Below are 20,716 nucleotides of genomic sequence, written 5' to 3'. Positions count from 1 at the left end.
CTCCAAGCCATGCACTCTATGACTGAATACAGTGCTTTCAGGAGGACAACAAAGAGAATATCTTATCTAACTTGTTTTTGGATTCATGATAATTCAATATTTTTGCTTGTAGAATGAATGAAACAGAATACGGTTATGTTATTAGTGCTGTGGTATCTATGTCACACAGAAAAAAAGCAGCATTTTATTGTGTTAGGTCTTGTCTGAAATAGAGTTATGCTATCAGTGCTGTGGTATTAATGTCTGTGTGTTTTAGACTGATACATTAAGCAGAGCAGCAAGACTCAAGAGCAAAAACTCTCCCAAGGATTGTCAGTCAAGCAAACACACACTCGACGTCTCATCTGTGTTTAATAACTAAGGCTGCACAGTTTGGTGAACAAGTCATACTGTAATTATTGTGGAGAATTTACTCCACATTTCTGAGCACTTTGAGATGAGTATCTTTTCGACTCACATAGACAACTCAAGCAGTATTAAAAATGTAAAAATATGGTGACGCAGTACACATTTTGTCACTGAATCCACACCATACGCACCCCAGCTTTTTAAAATGACACTTTTTGCAATTGCATCTGTATATGCTGACAGTGTGATTGTGTTTCAATTAATTTTGCGGCTGTAATTAGAACCAAGTAAAATACATGCGCTACTGTAAAATTTTATTTTACTATAACTGAACCCAAAGACAACAGAACTTCTCTTGAATGAATTAAAGGGGTCATATTTAGCTAAACCTACTTTTATTAGTCTTTGGTACATTTATTTGTGTATTTGGACCCTAATAGTTCATAAAGTTTGAATTTGAACCCTCCAGGTGCTGCAAAGCTATCTTTATATTCATTTTGGCAAAAATCGAGTGGATTTCTACAACCTGTTTTAATTCTGTCTTAATTTGTTAAGTCTACAACTAGTTACATCACGACATTTGCACAAATAAGGTCAAGACTTTTAACGAGCATTTCCCCGAATCGACATAATTGTTTGTAAGCAGCAGCGATTGTAGTCCATACTGAAAATATGTACAAAATTCAAGCCGATTACCTAAAATGTTCTGTTGTTGGTTGTATTGATGAACACAAGTGACTGAACGGGACAGAGAAGCACAGTCAAAAACCTGGAGGGGTTGGGTGTGAAGTGGCTCATGTGCATTTAAAGGGCCAGCGCTCAAAACGACCTTTCTGGTGTCATTACTCAGAAATAGGGTTGAAGATGGACCTGTGGAGTTGAATTAATGAAGAATTCAGACCCAAGCATAGCATTTACAGTTTATGTAGACCACAGGGAAATGTTTTAAAATGCATAATTCCATTTAAAAAAGCAAAATATCACTCCTTTAAGTGGAAAACATCTGACAACTTATTGGTGTCTCTTCATGACCTCGGTAAAGTTTTGACATACAGTAACTGCAATTAAAATTAAGTGTTGGCGGGTATTTGTTATGATTAGAAAAGGCGTTTATCTCACATCTAACTCATCAGTAAAATCCAGAATGACATCTCAGTTCCCCTCTGCGTTAATCAGTCATAACTATACATTGAACCTGTTGCATAACTCGTATTGCTGCATGACTCATTGGAAATTCTGCGTAATTTTGATCTCAGTTTTCATTACAGTTAGAGGTTGACTGATTTTTAACAGCCAATATGGTAACAGTAGTTTATAGCAGGAAAAGGCAGGTAGCTCAATCAGATATCATTGCCTCCTTAACGCCCCTCTCCCCCCACAAAATCCCAGGTACTGTTGTTGTTAGAGTGCAGATAATAGTTTAACTGAACCCATTTAAAAAAAACAAACAGAAAAGTAAATTAAATGAAAAGAAAAAAAAAGTGATTTCAGGTGCAATTTTTAGTGTCTCAACGGTCATGAAAAACTGGGAGAGGAAATGGAATTAAGTGAAATTGCCAAATGTTTTTTGAAAAGTCACTGAAAAATGTAATGTGTAAGGACACACACAGGCCAGGGCTCAGGTAACAGAAGTTAACAATTCCTGAAATGGGAAAATGCATAAGTTTACCGTAAATCCCATTTTATAGTATAGGTAATATTAAAAACTTTCTCCATAGATCTTTATTTTCCTTTTCAACTCTGAATCCTGTGAAAATTTTATAACGGAACTAAATGTCAGGGTTTTACATTTACATTGTGCTATTTTGTTGTTACATATCTGCATTAAAATCTGTAGAAAACACTTTAATAACTTCATAATTTATTGGTATTTGAAATCCATATGAGCTTATAGGCTGTGAATCATTGTGGAGATTCTTGGACCACAAAAAGTAATGGAATCTTTAGAAATGTTGTCCTTGATTTTTAAGTTTTGAACTATTTTACAGTTGAAGCCCAATATCAACAATTGGCTCCAATTGAACCTGATGTTATCTTTAACATGATTAGACTTTAAAGACTAATTTTTTGGCCTTTATATTTAGTAACATGTAACACTGTGTTTACCTCTGGTTTTTTCAGTATATGGATAGAGTACATATGGTTCTTCATGGGGTAGATGATGATTAGGACATCTCCAAACTCAGTGGGGATGATCCCCCGACGGTAGTCTCTGGAATGTTCTGACCAAACGATGTGAACCTCGTCGTTACCCAGGTGTCTGAGCTGCGGGGGGACGGGGGCACAAAAGAGAAGAATAAAGAAAAATTTATTCTAAAATCAAAACTAGATCCTAGAATAAACATATTACATTTGTCTTCCTTGCAGCATAAACACACAAACTGTAAGTCAATGCCGAACACAAATGGGTAGATAGACTGTATCAATCATAAACCCAAGGCTTCATTCAGACTGTGTGGATGTGCATTAGGTGGCCCTGGGGGTGATGAAGTGACTGTGTGAAGATAGAGAGTGGACAAGAAGATAGAGTGAATCTGCGGAAAGATTGAGTGCGGGCTGGAAGAGCGATGGGATCAAGTCTGATGCCGTATGTGTGTGTCTGTGTGTGGCTCAGATTCAGTTGGTGGGCTACAATCAGCACTGGTGACAGCTCTGTCATTAACCTTGATGTCTGCAAAAATGCACACACACCCCATCCTCCCACGTGTCTCTGCTTGTCTGGTGTCTCACACAGTCAGAAGGCCGCTGCCGTCGGCCTCGGCCCCGAGGAGAACACACACCGAGGACGATTTCTCTTCAATGTGTATTTCACTACAAGTGTGTGTTCACTGTAGGTAGATTGGTGCTCAGTCATCAACTCTCTTGGAATTCCAAACATGACTGAATAACAAAGAGAACCTTATTTGCCATTTTTCTTGACACACTGACTTACAGGAAGAGTTTTAGGGTGGTGAAATTTGTTACCAATTATAATGAAAGAAAATGAGAGAGAACCCCCATAGTCTCTCGCTTCTTTTTTATGACACAGTTTCTGTTCGACCTCGATGTAGCTGAAGGACTTTTCCTCACTGTTTTTCTGTATAACCTTAATTCAATACATCTGTTACCTTTTAGGTGTGCAGAAATATGCAGATGAAATTAAATGTCTTTTTCTGTTCATTTTATGCCATTATTATAGAATAAGCCTGACAGTTTAATAATACACGTATACATCATGAAGAAAACTTGGTCAGTCAAATAAACCCCTCTAATTCTCCACTCAGGTACTGTCAAACCACAGCAGAGCAAGTGGGCTCGACATGACGGCATTATTAAAATAGCAGAAGCAATTCCAAACAGAACACAACGATGGGGAAATACTGATTGAAATATGATATTTTGCTTATCTTCATCCAACTGTTGTGGAATCTGTACAAACAACTGCGATAAGCTGATTAAGTAATAACTATTGCAGATTACTTACAGGTTGAATTTGTCTGACATTTCCCTGAATAGATACCTATTAATCACATTTCGAAAAGATGTGAATCTTCCAGAGTGACTTCCCTTCTCACACTGCGTTGCCAAGACAACTCACACTGATAGTGAAAAATGACAGGCTCTTGCATTATTATTTGTAGTATGAGAATAATGATCTTTAAGGTATATTTCTAGGGTGTCAATACAAATCAGCTGATGTAGGCTAATCGGGCCGACTCATGTGGTCTTCTGACAGGCTGTTTCCACTGATGTAGCGCTACTTCAAGGCTGGTACTAGAGTGGTGTGGAGCTGGTTTGACCTGCAAACCTTCCATAGGCTGGAGATATACGGTAGAGCTGTGTCACCATGTTACTGTATGTGCCTGGGCGCAACGGGAGAACAGCCAGTAATTTAATATAATTAGAAAGAAGCACTATTGGGAGATCCCAGACAAAAAATGTTTGAATACTACAGGAGCCTTAATGAGCATCATAGATTAAAATATCATATTTGATTTCGTAAGTGAATAATTTGCCAGTCATAACATTAATTTACATTATGTATTAATTTGAAGTTCATGTCATGAATTTTGACATTTGAGGATGAGTTTATGATTGGCATGTATGAAATTTTGTTAAATTATGTATTGGGGAATGGCTGTTGCTGTTTGTTTCCTAGTAATTGTATATTTGTTTCCTTCCAGACACTGTATATAAGTTGGTAACGTAGGTGGGCTTGGAACTGGAAATATGAGCGCGGAGCCACACAGTTTTGACCTTTGTCTCCTTCTGTCTGCTTGTTTGTCAAGTTAATGTTATTTTTTTGACTGATGGAAGACTCTCAAGCTATGGCTTCATTCATTAAACTCCAACAAATACTGTCTCTGAAAGCACAAATGAACATGCAGCAACACCTTATTTCCTATATAGTCCGATTACAGCGAAAATAATTACATTTAATGTTCTAGAAAAAGAAGAAAACTCATTTTTAAGTTCTGGTTCAAAGTATTGGTGATACCCTTAGTCATGATAAAAAGAACAGTCATAATTTGAGAAGGTTTAGCTGACTCTAAATCTACACACTGTATGGATAGTTCCCATTATTATTTTTATCATAACCTTTGTCATATACTATTGCACAAAACTGTAGGTGGCTATGTTAAGAGCCCCTTTATGCATATGTGTGCATTTGTTTGTATTTTTCAATTACTTGGATTTTTCTGTTTTGTGTAATTAAAATGAGAACTTTATTCTTTTCCTAAATTTTCTAATATTTTTCAAAAAAATAGCAAGACAATGATGGTGACTGTTACCAACAGGCTAGTTCTCATTTTCCAAAAAGCATTCTTTTTCTTTTTCTTCTTCTTCTTCTTATTAATAATAATAATAACATATTTTAACATTAGTGAATTAGGCCTTTAAAGTAATCTAAATATGATTCCACCACACTCACAATAGGCATCAGTGTTATTTTTGTTACATTGTGTTACAGTCCATGCCAATGTTTTCTCTAAGTCCTTGTAGTGTCAGTTCCATGTCTACACTGCAGTTCTGTCTTTCCTTCTTTTAATTAATCGGACTAAACCTGATACTAGCTCTGTTGAAAAAAAAAAAAAAGAAAAAAGAAAAAAATGGTGGCCACATAGATTTATCTGTTGTTGTGGCTCACCATAGTCCTGCACCTGCCTCCTGATATAGGCGGGTGTTGATTCTAGCCTAGCAAGTGTCGGTGCTGCTTGGGAACCAGGTTCTTTGGCTCTGGAAACGCGAAAAATCGGTTTGAGACCAGAGTGATGTCATCTCTGTCACTCGGTGTAACGCAGCTTTAATCCTTCTAATCGTGTTTCAAGCAGATGTGGAATGAGAGGACCAGGACACACTGCAAAGAGAGACAACTGGACAAATGCCCTGCAAAAGGCTAAAATCACACTGCAGCAAGTGTTGTTGTGTATGTGCGATGGGTGGGAGGCAAATGATAAATGTGTGCCAGTATGGAAACGTGTGGTGTCTGTCAGTTTAACCTGTTTGTGTATCCACTGGTCAGACTTTGTATTTGATAGCCTGTGTGGCTTCAACGTCTACATAAACACAAATTTGTAGTTGCGCTGATTTGTGCAGACTGATGCGACTAAAGCCGTTTGTGGATGTGTGTCTGTGTCAAGTTAAACATGTTCATGGTGTGTGCGTGTATGTGAGTATGCGTGTTTGATGGGGCCATCAGCTGATCAGGGAGACGGATGGTGTCGGACCAGGCGCTGATAATCCAATCAGGAGCCTGCAGCGACGTGATAGGCCGAGAAGCAGGAAGTATGATCTGATTAAAGGGACATTATGGCCATGTGCAGAGCGCCCAGTGCCTGGGGGTTGACAGGTGTGCACAGTTGCACACATACCCACACGAACACACACAAACAATAAACCTGCCTAGACACGGATTTAAAAAAAAAAAAAAAAAAAACACACCACGCATAAATGCGGTATTGAATGCTTTTAAGAATTATTGTAAACATTTGTGTACTTAAACAATGAAATCAACTAAATGGTCTGTATTAGGTGTGTACTACTGTGTGCGCAGCAGCCTGTGACCACTTGTCATTCAAAGAAGGGGAGTGAATAGAATGAATAGAAGGAAGTGGGAAAATGAAAAGAGATTTTTTTCCTCCTGTCTCCTCACCACATTAAATTAAAGGAGTGAAATGAGCGTATTATTATTTATTACTCTCATAACACTTAGACAGAAAAGAACAGTAAAAATAGATTACAGGCAGATGTGGAGAGCTTGAGAGTAAGAAACCATGTTCCCATCAAACTGTCAACCTGATTCTGAATATTAGATTGGGGCAGTTTGTTTGGATTTACCCAACAAACAAACAAACAGGTTAATTACGCTTCATTAACACACAACAGCAAACACAGCACTACGTCAGATGGGTGTGTGTTACCTTCTTGGTGAGATTGTGGTCCTGATCGTGGGGCATGCGAGTGGAGACGTGGTAGATGACCTCGGTAGTGGATGTGGCGTAGTAAGGCGTGGTTTGGCCTGTGCTGCGATTCCGCTGCAGACCTCCCATGAAGCCACAGTGAGTGGTGAGATCCACCTTACACACAAAAAAAAACACACAACCATGAGGGGGCAGAACACAACTGAAAACATTTACTTTCTGTCTAGTTATAAAGGCATTAAAAACATATTCATTCAATTTGAAGTAACCATTTCTGCTAACTATGATGACCATTTTTAACAGATTTTCAGTGTTGAATTTATTCTTCATAGTAACATAATTTACCTACAATATACTTCACTCAAAACATTTCATGATGCACCAAAGCAGAAAAATTAAAGGCATGTAAAAGGTCAAATTTCACCAGTGCTGCCAAACACAGTCTGTTCTTTGTCTGCTCAGTTATACAGAGCAACACAGAAACATGCCTAATTTAGAAGCCCTCCATTGTTAATGATCAATATTCATAAGGTAAATAGAGATGACTTGATTTGTTTCATTTCTGTTCTGTTTTTACCGTAACAAATGTGCACCCAAGTGGAAAAAATGCAAGTGACAATAATACTAATAAGGTGAATTAGTCGTTTATGGCTAAATAGTAATGGTTTGAGCAGTTCATTATGTTTGGTAACACAATGGGCTACAAAAATGCAGACAAATTTTATGTGTGTTAACTGAAGATGCCACAAGTACTACGAGACCTACGAGACTATATGAGCAGTCAGGATGAATACAGCTGGGTTAAGTGGTGGAGTTGAGTGTATTGTTCAGGTATTTATCCATGAGAAAATATTTACTTTGATAATTTATTCATGATATTCATACTCTACATCAGCTACCACCACTAACAGATCTCTGCACAGTTTGCCCCATAAGTTTTAACCCTGTAAAGCCTGAACCATTAAATCATTGACAGAAAATGCCCATTCTTTGAAACCGGAGCCTTTATTGGTCCTTCTGAACAACCCCAATTTTTTTTTTTTTTTCAAATATCCATTTCCATGTATGAGTTTCAATTTTGTACCATATTTGATACATTGGGTCTCAATGCTCAAATATTATTTTTAAACAAAACACACACACCAAAAAAAAAACCCATCATATAACACAAACATGTCTAAAAAATTGGTAATTCCTTTTCAAAACTGGCAAACTTCTGCCTCCTTCCTCATTTATGACAATCTTGTAGTGTCACTGGAAAGGCGTCTGGTGAACAAATTTGTCCCCCCTGGTGGATTATCTGTGTATTGCATGTATCTAATTGCATACATCAGGTTTTTCAAGAAAAAAAAATATCACACTGGTCATGTAGAGGGCTTAAAAACTCATGTATCAAATATGATACGTTTGGCATTATAGGGTTAATTTCATTCAATTTCAATGAACTATGTAAAAAAAAAATATTATGAAGTTACAGCAGTGTTTAACTTAAATGTGTTCTTACCTCCCAGCCTAGTCCAGAGACAAAGTCTTCATAAGCCTGGCTGCCCGCTGTGTTGGTTAATATTGAGTGTTTGTCCTCTTGGCCTTCAGCCACATAAAATACTGCTATTTTATGCGTCTCACGGCTAGAAGACAACGACAGAAGACGATAATGACCAACAGGTTAAATGATGAGAAAAAGTCTATCCATTCACAAACACTGTGCAACAGCGTCCCCTTTAACCCTGCAGCTTGTTTCAAAATTGCCCACAGTCTGGAGATGCTCTTTGAAAAGACAGTGGGAGATAGTGGTAAAAAGCCCTTTCTGTTATATAGACTGTGATGCCCTGGGATGTCTTGTGCTCATTATCAGAAGCAGAAAGTGGAAGGAAAGGGAACAAAAGGAGAAATCTGTCCATTAGTACGTGAAGGGACATTATTCTTTTATTCGCCTTCTTCCTCTGTTTTTAACAGCAGATTACGCTCGATTGAACACACTCTACTGTCATTTTTTCCTTTTTAGCTATTTGCAAAAAGTTACAGGCTGCCAAGAAGGACGGCGTAGGAAAGGGCTTAAGAGAAACCACACAGCCATGTTTAATATTGGGACGGCGTGCTTCATTTTATGCAAAAATCACACAGATTACTCAGAGAAAAAGGAAGAAATGGGATGCACCAGAACTGTTTCTGAATTCCTAACAGTAGTGGTGTAATCGTACAGAAAGTTGAAAGTTCAGCATGTTTTCTAATAAATCTGTTCGAGTTATTAAAAAGACACCAGAAAACACTCAAATTTAAAAAGAAGTCTGATCTTTTTGATTCTTATTATTCTAACTGATTAACTGATTATCAAAACAATAATTATTAATTAAATCAATAGTCATTTAATTAATTGAAGCTCTTAAAATATCCAACATAAAATTGTACAGCAATATTTCTTACTTATCCCTAAAGTACGATATTGTTAGAACCATGTTATGACTCTTAAAGTTGTTACTGTTAAGCAGTTGTGAAGAGAGAACAAATGAGAAAGATGGGAAAAGTAGATAGGAGACAATATAGTTAAAGACAAAGACATTTCATATACTCTTACCACTGCCGTGAATCCAGGTTTTTCAGCTCTCTCAGTAACTTCTCATTCTTTCTCAGCAAATGAAAGTTACTCCTGCAAGACAAACACATGGAGAACAGGTTCGGAATAATTATCTAAAGTTATAGTTAAACCTTTCTGTCTGCCACTATCTGACTACTACAGGCTTCTCTTGTAATTGACGAGTTGCCTGTTTTTGTCACTATTTCCTGGAAGAAAACAACCAACCACGTGCCAGCTAATAGGACATGGTGTAGAGCTGGCAGGGCTTCTGGTGAAAACAACCAAAAAAGGGACAGAAAAACAAAATAATACAAACATGATTTAACACACAGCTGACAAAAAATGCAGCACAAAATTGTTTTCTGGCACTTCACTACATTTCTCTACTTCTGTAAGTGTTAAGTCAGGCTATGCATTCCCACTGAAAAGAGAAAAAGAAAAGATCCCTGTTTACAATAGAGAAGGAGTCTCCAAATTGAGCACATTTGTTTTTAAACATGCTGCAGATTATGTTGGTGCTCCACACCAGAGTTTTGAGCTTTTCAAAAATCTCTTTTTTTCTTTTTGTACTACACACTAGATTGTCATCTTGTTGCCAGACAAAACACAAGATTATAGCATCATTTATACTATAGCGCTTCATGCACCCCTCTATTTTTCCTAACTGCAGCTGGCTTTTAATACAAACTGAAAACTGGATATTATTATTATTATTAACTATTATATATTAGTTTTGGTAAAAGTAACACTACTCTTAGGGGAAAGAGTAAATACTCTTAAAACAAAGCAAAACCTTTTTATGCCAACTAACTCGTCGAGGGACTGTTGAAAATGTTCCAGGGGCTGGTTGCCAACCTCCGCACCCCTGACATAAAACCAAGACTCGAGCAGTGAAGCTTGGAGTGGACTGATAATGACACGTCATTCTTGTCGCTCTTAGAGCAGAAAAAAAGAGAAAGAGCAGTAGATAAAGAGAGAGAAAGAGAGACAGAAAGAGGGAGCAATTTGCTCTTTATTAAACTGATACTTGGTAATGGCCTCATTCTCTGCTCTCAAAGACTCCATTTACACCCTGGATTATAGGGAAAAGCATAAAAGGGGACACACACATGAAGACACACACACACACACACACACACATCCGCACACAGCGACACAGGGGTGAATGTCAGTATCTTAGTGTCTGTAATACCCCATATGAATACCTGGAGAGACATAAGGGGACAATAACAGATAATTAGTCAATCTCTCCTCATCTGTCACTCTGTTTTTTCCTTTACGTCCTCCAAATTTCTCTTCCCTTTTCTCCTCCTCCATATTCTCTCACTTACTTTACTCCATTTCAATTTTTGTTTTTCTCGTACGTGATGAATACACATGCCACATTCATCCTGTTTTCTGATGCGCCACTTCTCTCTCCATCATTCTTTTCTTCTACTACTGCCTTTTTATTCTAACTCCAAATGGGTTGAGCTTGATCAATAGAGTACTATAGTCATTATGACACTCTCTCCAACACACACATATACACACATACACACACACACACACACACTGATGCGTAGTCTGTTAAGAAATCTATTGTACTGGCTGAATGCAGATGGTGTAATTCACTGGATAAAGTATAAAGAGTGATGAGTGTCCATTAGCTGGCCAGACACATTTAAAGTGATACCTTAACATTGTGTGTTTTAGCCCACAGTCATTGAGATGATGAAATACTCTGACATATGAATGGAAAAACATGATGTCTAATTAGCACAAAACACTTTATGAAAAAAAAAAAGTCATTAGCATTCAAGCAGCACCTGATGTATTTTCATGAAGAAAAAGAACCCCCCCCCCACACACACACATCCTCATGCCTTTTAACAGAAAACCTTTTCAGGCACAACATCTGTAAAAACTTTTTTATATTTTCACCAACATTGTTAGAAGTCTAGTGTACAAAATTATGAAGCAACCGCCCTGATTTTTCTGCAGGAGCTCCTAAGGACTGTGATGGTAGGTTATTAAATATTGGTCATTTTAGGTCAAAGGTCAAGCTCAGTAAACACATCCGTTTTTATTTTCAGGCAGTTATACACTCACTAAACTAAACACTGAACGTTACAGATTCAGTTTACTCAGAGGGTAAATTCTACTGGTTTTTAGTCCAAAAATTTAGTTGTAATTTTTCTTTTTTTGTAATAATATCTCAACAGCTTTAAAACTGTCTGACATTTCCTGTTTTCCAAACTCAGAGTTGGGAAAAATAGGTCACAGAGCTGTTACTGTTGCTGAGAAGGTATAGCAGTTGGATAGTATGTGAATTATGTTGTGACAAGTGAATTCAGCAGAAAAGTTTAGAAATGGTGACCTCAACATATAAAAACATAAAGATTAAAATGATGTAAAAGACACAACAGGACAAAAATGATGCACCAAGACGACAAGAAAACGGCAGAGAAAAGTGACAAAAAATGTCAATCTTGGGCAATTTGCGAGGTATTTTTGACACATTTTGTGACATAAAATTTCTTCATCGCATCTCAAGTTGAAAAAGTTTGGAGACCACTGCTCTAACACCACTGACAAGAGGATCCCACCAAACACAGTTCAAACTAGAAACTAATGTAACTAAAGCAGCAGTTATATTTGCAAGTTACTGGTTGACAGCAGAGATGTAGTGTAGAAACATCATTGTCTGTAAAAGGAGGTGAATACATGAAAACAGTAAAATCTTTTAATATCAACTGTTGAATGTCACCTCTTCTCCCAGGAGTTGAGTCCCAGTATATTAATCAGTAGTCTGCAGTAGTAGAAGGCTGACTGCGACGTCTCAGTCTCAGGTTCAGTCTGCTGCACAGCTCTCATGTTCAACTCCTCACCTCTCTGAAATAAGCAACAAAAATCACAATTAAGATCATTAAAAAACAGTCATTTCAGTCACAATCATTTAAATATTAAAGTTAGTTATGAACATATCACATGGGATTATTAGACAGAAGCCAAGAATTTTAGAAAACATCATAATGTGACATTTGTCTGTAAATGACGCCCTAACTGTAACCCATTGATAAACTCAAAACAAGAACTATTTGATGCAGGGTATTAGTTTTGACTATTATACACAATATACATGACTTCAACAGAAGAAAGATAACCATCAGTCTGTTTATATTTACTCTGCTTTAGATGTACTTTAGACAAATAACACGCCAGTTTGTACTGATCTTATGAGGAGCCCAGAGTTAATTACACATCAAGGAATCATTTGTCAAATCGTATCAATATGGACGCTACATACATGAAGGACAAACTCTCTCTCAGCAGCACTCTGCTTCAGAATGGCATTGATCACGTCGTTCTCCTGCTTTTCTGAAACGCAAGCTGGGGGAGGGGCGGGGATGTTCAGTGGCATGCCTGAGGAACAATCAGGAGACAAAGTTAAGGGTTGTTATTGTCACTATGTCTCATTCTCATTACAATTTCAGACAAGTAATTAGCTTAATTTAGTGCCAGATCAAGGTACAGAAAGGTGGAAAGCTCTGATGTGATGCAGTTTGTTACGTTGTCACTGACAAACACTTTGAGTCAGTTTGTCTACCTGCTCTCTGTAGACACTCAGGACTGGAGTATCCCAGGTACTGAAGCATCTCATCCAGTGCGTCGTCTCCTTCCCTCAGTGAATCCCACGCAGGCACCGCCTCCCGACACATGCGTTTAGCCAATGGTGGAGCTAGCATCTGTTCTAAGCCTGGCTCTCCTCTATCCACCTCCTCATCCAGTCTGTGCTCCTTCTCCTCCTCCTGCAGCCCATTTTCTCCTTCAACTACTCTTTGCTCTCCTTTCTCCTCTTCACTGACTTTCCTCTTTTCTCCCTCCTCCTCCCCCTGAAACTCTTCCCCCTCCATTCCCATTCCTCCCTCCTCTTCCTCTCTCTCATCTTGACCTTCTTCGACACTGTCTTCTCTCTTTACGTCCATCCTTTTTGGCGGACCGCCTGGCGGGGTGTGTAAGTGAAGGTTCCCAATGTGAGAAGACTGTGTGTGAGTCAAAAGTGTATGAGCAGGACTGTTTGGGGAACAAGGTGGGGGTCCGTAAAGGACTGCAGAGTCCCAGGAGTGCTTTCCGGCTACATCTCGGATGATGACACGAACGCAGGCGGGAGCAGAAGACAGACCGGCTGTCATTCCGCCTCCTGGTACACCAGACTCTGACCGGATCTGGAAAATTTAAAAAAAGGAATCCGGAATTGTAAATAAACATTCATTCACGATATGAACAAGGCAACACAGATGAAAATATTGACTGTGGTGCTAATGCAAAGATGACATAGTAATGGACTAGTTACTACAAGAATAAAATGGTATAATATTGGAACTTTAATAAACTGCAGTTTTGTGAAGAGAGATTCAGGCCATGATATCATTCAACTGAACTTTTTTGCTTCTATAAATCAAGACATTACTCAGTTAGACATGAAAATTAATTAAACAAAGTGAGTCAAGGTCAAGGTGTACTTTATCCCTTAAGGGTAATTCATTTTACAGCAAGCAGTAAGTCAAACATAAAAAACAAGGTAAAATTGACTACTTATGCACTTGTAAAATTAACATTAATAATTAAAGTAAAAAGTTATATAAATTTTAAAATTATAACACTCACAGATGTCTGAGGGATTAAGTCAATATGGTCAGACTTAAGGCAACATCAAACTGACACCAGAGATGATTATAAAATTGTATGAAAATTCTTATTTAAAAAAACTGATGCAACATTTGTAAAAAGTGTGTAGTACCTGAAGTACAGAGAGCAGTGTAGAGCCATTTAGAACCAGAAACTGCAGGTTTGGTGAGTGGAAGAGTTCTGGCCCCAGATCTGCACTCTCAGAGTACGGGTTGTCCTGATTTTCACACACCTAGAGGATAGAGGGCCAAAAGGTTAAGTGTCATTTAATGTCAAATGAAGACTTTATTATCTTGCTGTAGGGATGATTCTCAGCAACCTGCTGATATTAAATCTAAAAACACAGGAACAGTACCTGACTAGACAGAGTAGCGGGCCCTCCGGACATTGGATAATGTCCCAGATGGTTGACCAGGTGTGTGATAACTGTTCTGGCAGCAATGGAAACCAGACCCTGCTGAATACGGCTACGAACTGTGAAGACAAAACACAAATAGTGGAAAAACAGGATACAATTAGAAATATAGATACACTTAGGCTACCGTATACTATAAATCTGTCATCAATCAAACTTCACACTTGATATTTAGGTTCAAAGATCCACAAACTTCTAGGATTTACTGTAAATCCTAGAAGTACATTCAGCTTGTATATAGTTTGTCCCATGCTGAGAAGAAGCCAATGCCATCACACTGTGCTGCCAGCAGATCCAGACTAATCAACATCATTACACACACAGTGTGACACACACACGCTTTTCAAACAGCTCCTTATTGACAAGGCTCTGTGCAGAGTACAGATATGTATTGACCAGGCATTCTCAACGACTCCCTAAACCTCCAGAGAGCTCAGGAGGAAGAAGGAGAAGAAGCAGAAGACAAACAAACAAAGGACAGTGCTGTGAAGAATAAAAGTAGTGAGATGAAAATTAGCAGAGGACAGGGTTGATAGAATAATAGAAGTAAAGAAAATAATATTAGAAGTAAAGACTGGAGGACGGAAGAGAGGTAAGGAGAAAAGAGGAGGCATGGCCTGTCAGGGTGCTCCAGTCATTAGACTAGTCACTGTGTCCTGGTAGACCCCAGCAGGAGACAATACACTGACTCACACGGTCTCACACAGTGCGGTCACATACATACACACTCACACCTAACTTCCTTAATCTGTGGTGATCGACAGTGGCTTTTGTGACTGGTTGTGGGTCATACTGTCATGAGTGTGAGTTTATGTGTGGGTGTATGTGTATAGCTTACCTAAACAGAAAAATTATGGACTTTTGCATGGTTTCTACAGGTTTAGCCTAGTTAAACCTAAGGTTTGTTAGATCATTATGAATTTAAGAGCTATTTCTAATCCACATGAGACTTGGTGATGCTCACACTGTCAAAATAGAATTACATTGACTGGTGACAGATATTTGCCAAAGGCGTTTTTAAATTTTCCATGTAACTCCAGAGCCAGGAGGCTTCAAATTCATATTGGACATAAACCAAGCATTAAGTTTTCTTTTCTCTACACTGAATTAAGTCTATAAGAAAATAACATTAACATAAATTTCAAGTAATATCTTCTGGGAGTACCTTTTTGATGAGGGGGATCTCATGTTAGCACTTAATCGCAACTAGCTGAGTACATTCTAATAAATCAATACAACTGATATAAATTCTTCCTAAAAATAAACTTGAGTAGGCTAAAATTGATATAACTTTGTAAAAGAAATACTAACTTCATAATCCAATCAACTGATAACGCCGGCCTAAATTTCTGATAGTTGGATTATAGACTATTTAAGGAACAGAACCCCTGCAATTTGTTCTTGTTTGTGTTTCTGGTGTGTGAACAATACATCTGACAAGTTGGTGAAAAAAAACACCTGCACTACTTTTCCATGAAAACCACCCTGAAAACTACACTGACACATCATATTGTCACTCAAAGGTTACAATGGGCCTTAACTGTGTGTTGTTTTTCTGTGGTGTTGGATAAAGTACCTTCAGTGACAGGCTGCAGTTTGCTGGAGCGTTCAGAGTCCGGGCTATGCAGAGGTTCTGGTTCTCTGAGGCTCTCCAATGGTAAGAAGGGGTCATAGTCTGGATTCAGCAGGTCTGAGAGTTGCAGTGGGTAATACTTTGGACTGTTGAAAGACTGTGCTCCGTACACACAGCCATGCAATACCTGCAAAGATGTGAACAAGAAAAAGGACGCTTTTCATTTTTTCTTCACTGATGCTTCATATAATGTTACTGTTCATGACTATCAATATGATGAGGGCACACAGACATGTCCATACCTTATAAATACAGCTTAGAAGGGTCTTGGTTGGTTGGTCTCTCTCTGGAGGGCTTCGTGTTTGAACAGGTTGGAGGAGAGTCTTTGGCGGCAAAGCCATGGCCCAGTCCAACAGACACAACAGGAGAGACACCACCAACTGCAACACAAGCACACGCATGAAAACCTGTCCAGATAAACAGGTCATACAAAGAGACAACCCAAAGAGAGAGATGAGAACTTGTTTGTTATCGTTACCCTCTTATCAAGTTCATGAGGAGACGACTCAGTGGAAGGAAGTAAATATGTGATGGTGGCAATCAAAATCTAAAACACAAAAAAGGGAGAATTACACAAACATATTTATCATTGAAGTAACAGTAAGGTAACAAAGGTTTATGTAACTGCAAATTAATCATACAAAAATTAAACATTTGAAAATGATTAACTATTGCTTCACCTCTATGATCTTCTTTGGAGTGTCAGGGGGGAATTTCTGAAGGTGATCCACGTAGCTGATCAGAAGGTGAAGGATGTCTGACGCTACCAGTGCTACGTTCTTGTTGGGATACTGGGAAGTAAAAGACAATGTTGGTGTCATTGCAAAGGTTTGTACATTTGAAACAATCACTGTAAACATTATTTAGAATAAGGAAAATTCTAACTTTAATGGTCTTCAGTGGTTTACAGATTTGGGCTGACAGATTTAATACACGTAATACATTTCATTCACATATATTATACACTTTATTTACCATATTTTATTCACAGATTCAACTGAATTCTACTTTTTACCAATTAAGTACAGCTTACTTTCCATTTTAAATAACTAAATTAACCTCCTGACACAGGACAGAAGAAGGTTCTGCTTTCTTGCCTAAAAATATTGTCTCTAGTAAAAACAGTATGACACAACATTTTCTTGTCTTTTTTTTGTCCACATTTATCCTTTTTCCCCAATAAATGATCTCTGCAGTAGACAGCTTTCAATTTTTTTAAACAAAGCTTTGAAACTCTTGTCCACAAACATGGACAAAAAACTAAAGCTAGGTTCTGAGGTTGAGTGAAGTTGAGACACTTTAGAAAAAGTGATTTAAATCACAGCTAGTGATTGAGAAGACTTTTAACCCAATAACCTTAACTTCAAATGAAATGGCACTAAATGAGACAACACTCACTTCATTATATCCCAGAACATCAAGACTGTGCCAACATCCCAGATGATACACTAATCTAATATTTTTATTTCATGCAATCATGGATTTTTTGAGTTTTATGCACTGTCTGTGATGCATTTAATCAAATTTTTATTTCATATTATTATATTTCACATGGTTTGTACTGTCTTATATAATCATCTGTAAAGCACCTTGCACAAGTCTATGAAATGCGTTATAAATATATAAATAAAGTTTGATATATATTTTTAATATAATGCTTATATTAAATTAGGGTCTCTATCTTTTAGATCACAATAAAATGTCACTTATGCATGAATGAGACAGTTTACTGACCAGTCAGGATTTTCTGATGATCAGTGCTTCTAAAAAGCCCAAAGGATGGGTAGGAGCACAAGAGGGACGACAGGAAGAAGTGGCTCTGCATGGACATATGACAATCCCTCCAGCTCTGTGTGTGTATGTGTGGTTGCATGTACATATCCCAGAGCCCATGGCTCAGGCTTCTGGCTGCTAGTACGAAGGCAAGAGATTCAAAAGTGGACAAGATGTGCATGTGTGTGTGATACACAGCTTGCAGCACTCCCTCTGGATTAGTCTCCTATCTGAAGGAGGACCAAACATATTGACGGTCCAGGGTTTGCTCCCAGGAGTAAGTGAATGCGAGTGTGTGTTGGTGTGTTGCTGTAGTGTCTTAGCGGGCCATTGGCTGCCGATACACAAGCTAGGGATTCCAAGGTGGAAAAGGTATGTGTGTGTGTGTCTGTTTGTGTCCATCTAGAGCCACTTGGCTTCAGATGAGACAGTAAATGTTGGACGGTATTATTCTGAAACAGACAATACCAACTGAGGCTATTTCCCCATTTCTCAACACTAACAATCATCTCCAACAATGTTTTCCATCACACTCCAGAGCCTGCAATGTTAGGACGCATTCACAATTTAACTGTCCAGTAAATCAGAAAAGTAACACAGTCAATTATAGTCAAATCTGAAGACATCTCTGTCTTCTAATCAGAGACATATACATAAAGATAACTGAATCCTCTACACAGTAGTAAATGCAAATTTCATTTAAATATACAGAAAAGTGTTACTTTAATTTTTTTATGGTCTTGTGTATTAATACATTTACATACTGCTCTACTTTATTTGTAGTTGCACATCATGAAATGGCCACTGGAATCAGCATTGAGTTATTAGACTAAGCCTAATTAATTCAATCCAACCAATCCAGAGAAGAGGAGGAACAGATGTTTAGGCACTTCTGTGGTGTGCGTATGTCAATGTAACAGACAGCCAATCATTCGCTTCTTTGATTCCGAGTCATTGCTTTGGTGTGATTTTACTGGATCACAGTCAGAGACAGAGATTACCACAGCAAACAGGGACACATCATAATATTCAGCTTGGATGATATGTGATCTTTACCAAGTCAGTGACAAAGTTTTAGTTTGTGTTTAACTCTGAGCTTTCATTACATTGTTAATAAGTACAGTACCACATTTACTGTATACATACCAAAATACTCATTGAAGTCCAAGACTGGTATTCTAAAAAGGCTTTAAAAGGTTTAAGTGGTGAGTCTGTATTCATTTTCCATTTTAGTGTATTCAGTGGGTTTTACCTTCCAACTTATGTTATGTATTCTGTATATTCTAGTTTAAACTGGAACTGTATCTTATTGCATTACTACAAAGTCTGTCTGTGATATAGTTACAGAAATGGTCTAGTATATTTTTGTTATGCATTTAAATTCTGCCGTGGTCAGCTTTACCTGAAGTATCTGGACGCAAGTAATTTCTTTTTTTTTTTTTTTTTTTTTTTTTAGAATGCTTTGAGTTTCATGTCTTCTATATGAAAGGTGCTATACACAGATTATTATCATCATTACAGCTGACTGACCTTCAAAGTAACACAGATGACATTGAGTGCATCTTTAATTTGTGGATGTTGTGTCCCATGAGCCAATTCTTCACACAGCCAGATGCCCAGACTGCACAGGGCCACACACCTGACAAAGCAAAGGATAATGTGAGCTGGTACAGAACACACAGTGAACACATATGCACATCAACATAATGATAATATGCAGATATTTAAAGAAACAGGTGTAAGAGGATAAATAAACATAAAGTATAGGTAATTCATTTCTTTCTTTCACAGGTTGATTCATTCCATTCCATTATACAGGGCATTCTCTTGCTCATACTATTCTGTACAGTCTTTACCTGGCAGGAGCTGAAGGCTCGTCTCTGGCAGATGTCAGGATGGTTTTGATAATGTGCTCCTGAAATGCACACCATACACACAAATATAGTTTGCTTGCCTCACAAAGCGAAGCACATTGTAGTGAACAACCGCCACATGAGAAGACTGATGTAAAACACTACATTATGAGATGCTAACTTATTTTATGCCTTGAACTAAATATGGACATAGTCAGAGTACAAACACATTTGCACACACCTCCAGACACATTCACTCATTGTGTTCCATGGTTGGTGTTAATGACCACATAGGGATTCAAAACAAATTTCTATCTTGCAAAAAAAAACAGTGAGCAGGCTTGAGATGCTGCCATGCATGGAAATAAGTGTTTACACAGCAACAATAACAATAACAGCATTACTCCCATAGCTCTGGACTATTACACGAATGACTGATGAGACATTAACCTATTAGTTTAGTTCGGACACCCTCAGAGGAGAGAAGACGTTGTACTGGGCTGAACTGGGTTACACACACAGCAAATAATGCTGGGTTTACACGTCTGACCTTAAGTTTTGTTAGCAAAGTTAGAACACAGTCAGACACAGCTGTTTAAAGGTATAATCTGACAGTTACAACAGCAGCTACAGAAACAAATGCTGTTTTTCTAAAACCAAAATATTGCCTCTACTTACTTTTACATCTGGGAACTTGGTAAGTACTACATCTGCTGTAGTTGGATGGAGGGCTGGAAGCTCCCCGTAAAGGTTGGGAAAACACACCAGAGAGCCGAGAAGGATCTGGGCTTCAACTCTGGGGGCCTGGGAAGGAGAAACAGAAAGGCATAGGTTAGCATTGTACAGGTGTGTTAAAAAGTGCCCCAACTAATTGAGTGTTTTTGTTTTTACATTGAGCGATGAGCAGGCAGTGACTCTAGAAGCTGCAATGATGAAGTCCAGGATCAACATGGTGGCTCCAGGTAGGCCGATACTGAAGAACCTTGGACTGCAGTGCTTTATGATGGTATTCACAATATCCTATAAAAGGACAAGACTCAAATGTAC

The 20,716-nt window shown here is 38.1% G+C and overlaps 1 protein-coding gene across 1 annotated transcript in view; it reads right to left on the bottom strand.

Moving 5' to 3' along the window:
* Positions 1–20,716, bottom strand: part of ralgapa1 (Ral GTPase activating protein catalytic subunit alpha 1) — a 76,144-nt gene that overhangs the window by 32,394 nt on the left and 23,034 nt on the right. The window contains 17 exon segments of the mRNA XM_030126915.1: positions 2,455–2,613; positions 6,750–6,905; positions 8,254–8,377; positions 9,325–9,396; positions 12,074–12,198; positions 12,614–12,729; positions 12,914–13,532; positions 14,108–14,227; positions 14,351–14,469; positions 15,987–16,170; positions 16,286–16,423; positions 16,522–16,590; positions 16,724–16,834; positions 19,347–19,455; positions 19,673–19,731; positions 20,348–20,473; positions 20,561–20,689. Of these exon segments, the coding sequence (XP_029982775.1) occupies positions 2,455–2,613; positions 6,750–6,905; positions 8,254–8,377; positions 9,325–9,396; positions 12,074–12,198; positions 12,614–12,729; positions 12,914–13,532; positions 14,108–14,227; positions 14,351–14,469; positions 15,987–16,170; positions 16,286–16,423; positions 16,522–16,590; positions 16,724–16,834; positions 19,347–19,455; positions 19,673–19,731; positions 20,348–20,473; positions 20,561–20,689 (2,535 nt within the window).

The sequence above is a fragment of the Sphaeramia orbicularis genome, chromosome 22, assembly GCF_902148855.1.
Source record: "Sphaeramia orbicularis chromosome 22, fSphaOr1.1, whole genome shotgun sequence".
NCBI classification, from domain to species: Eukaryota; Metazoa; Chordata; class Actinopteri; order Kurtiformes; family Apogonidae; genus Sphaeramia; species Sphaeramia orbicularis.
The sequence above is the reverse complement of the archived record's forward strand: the minus strand, read 5'-3'. Positions and strand labels throughout refer to the sequence as shown.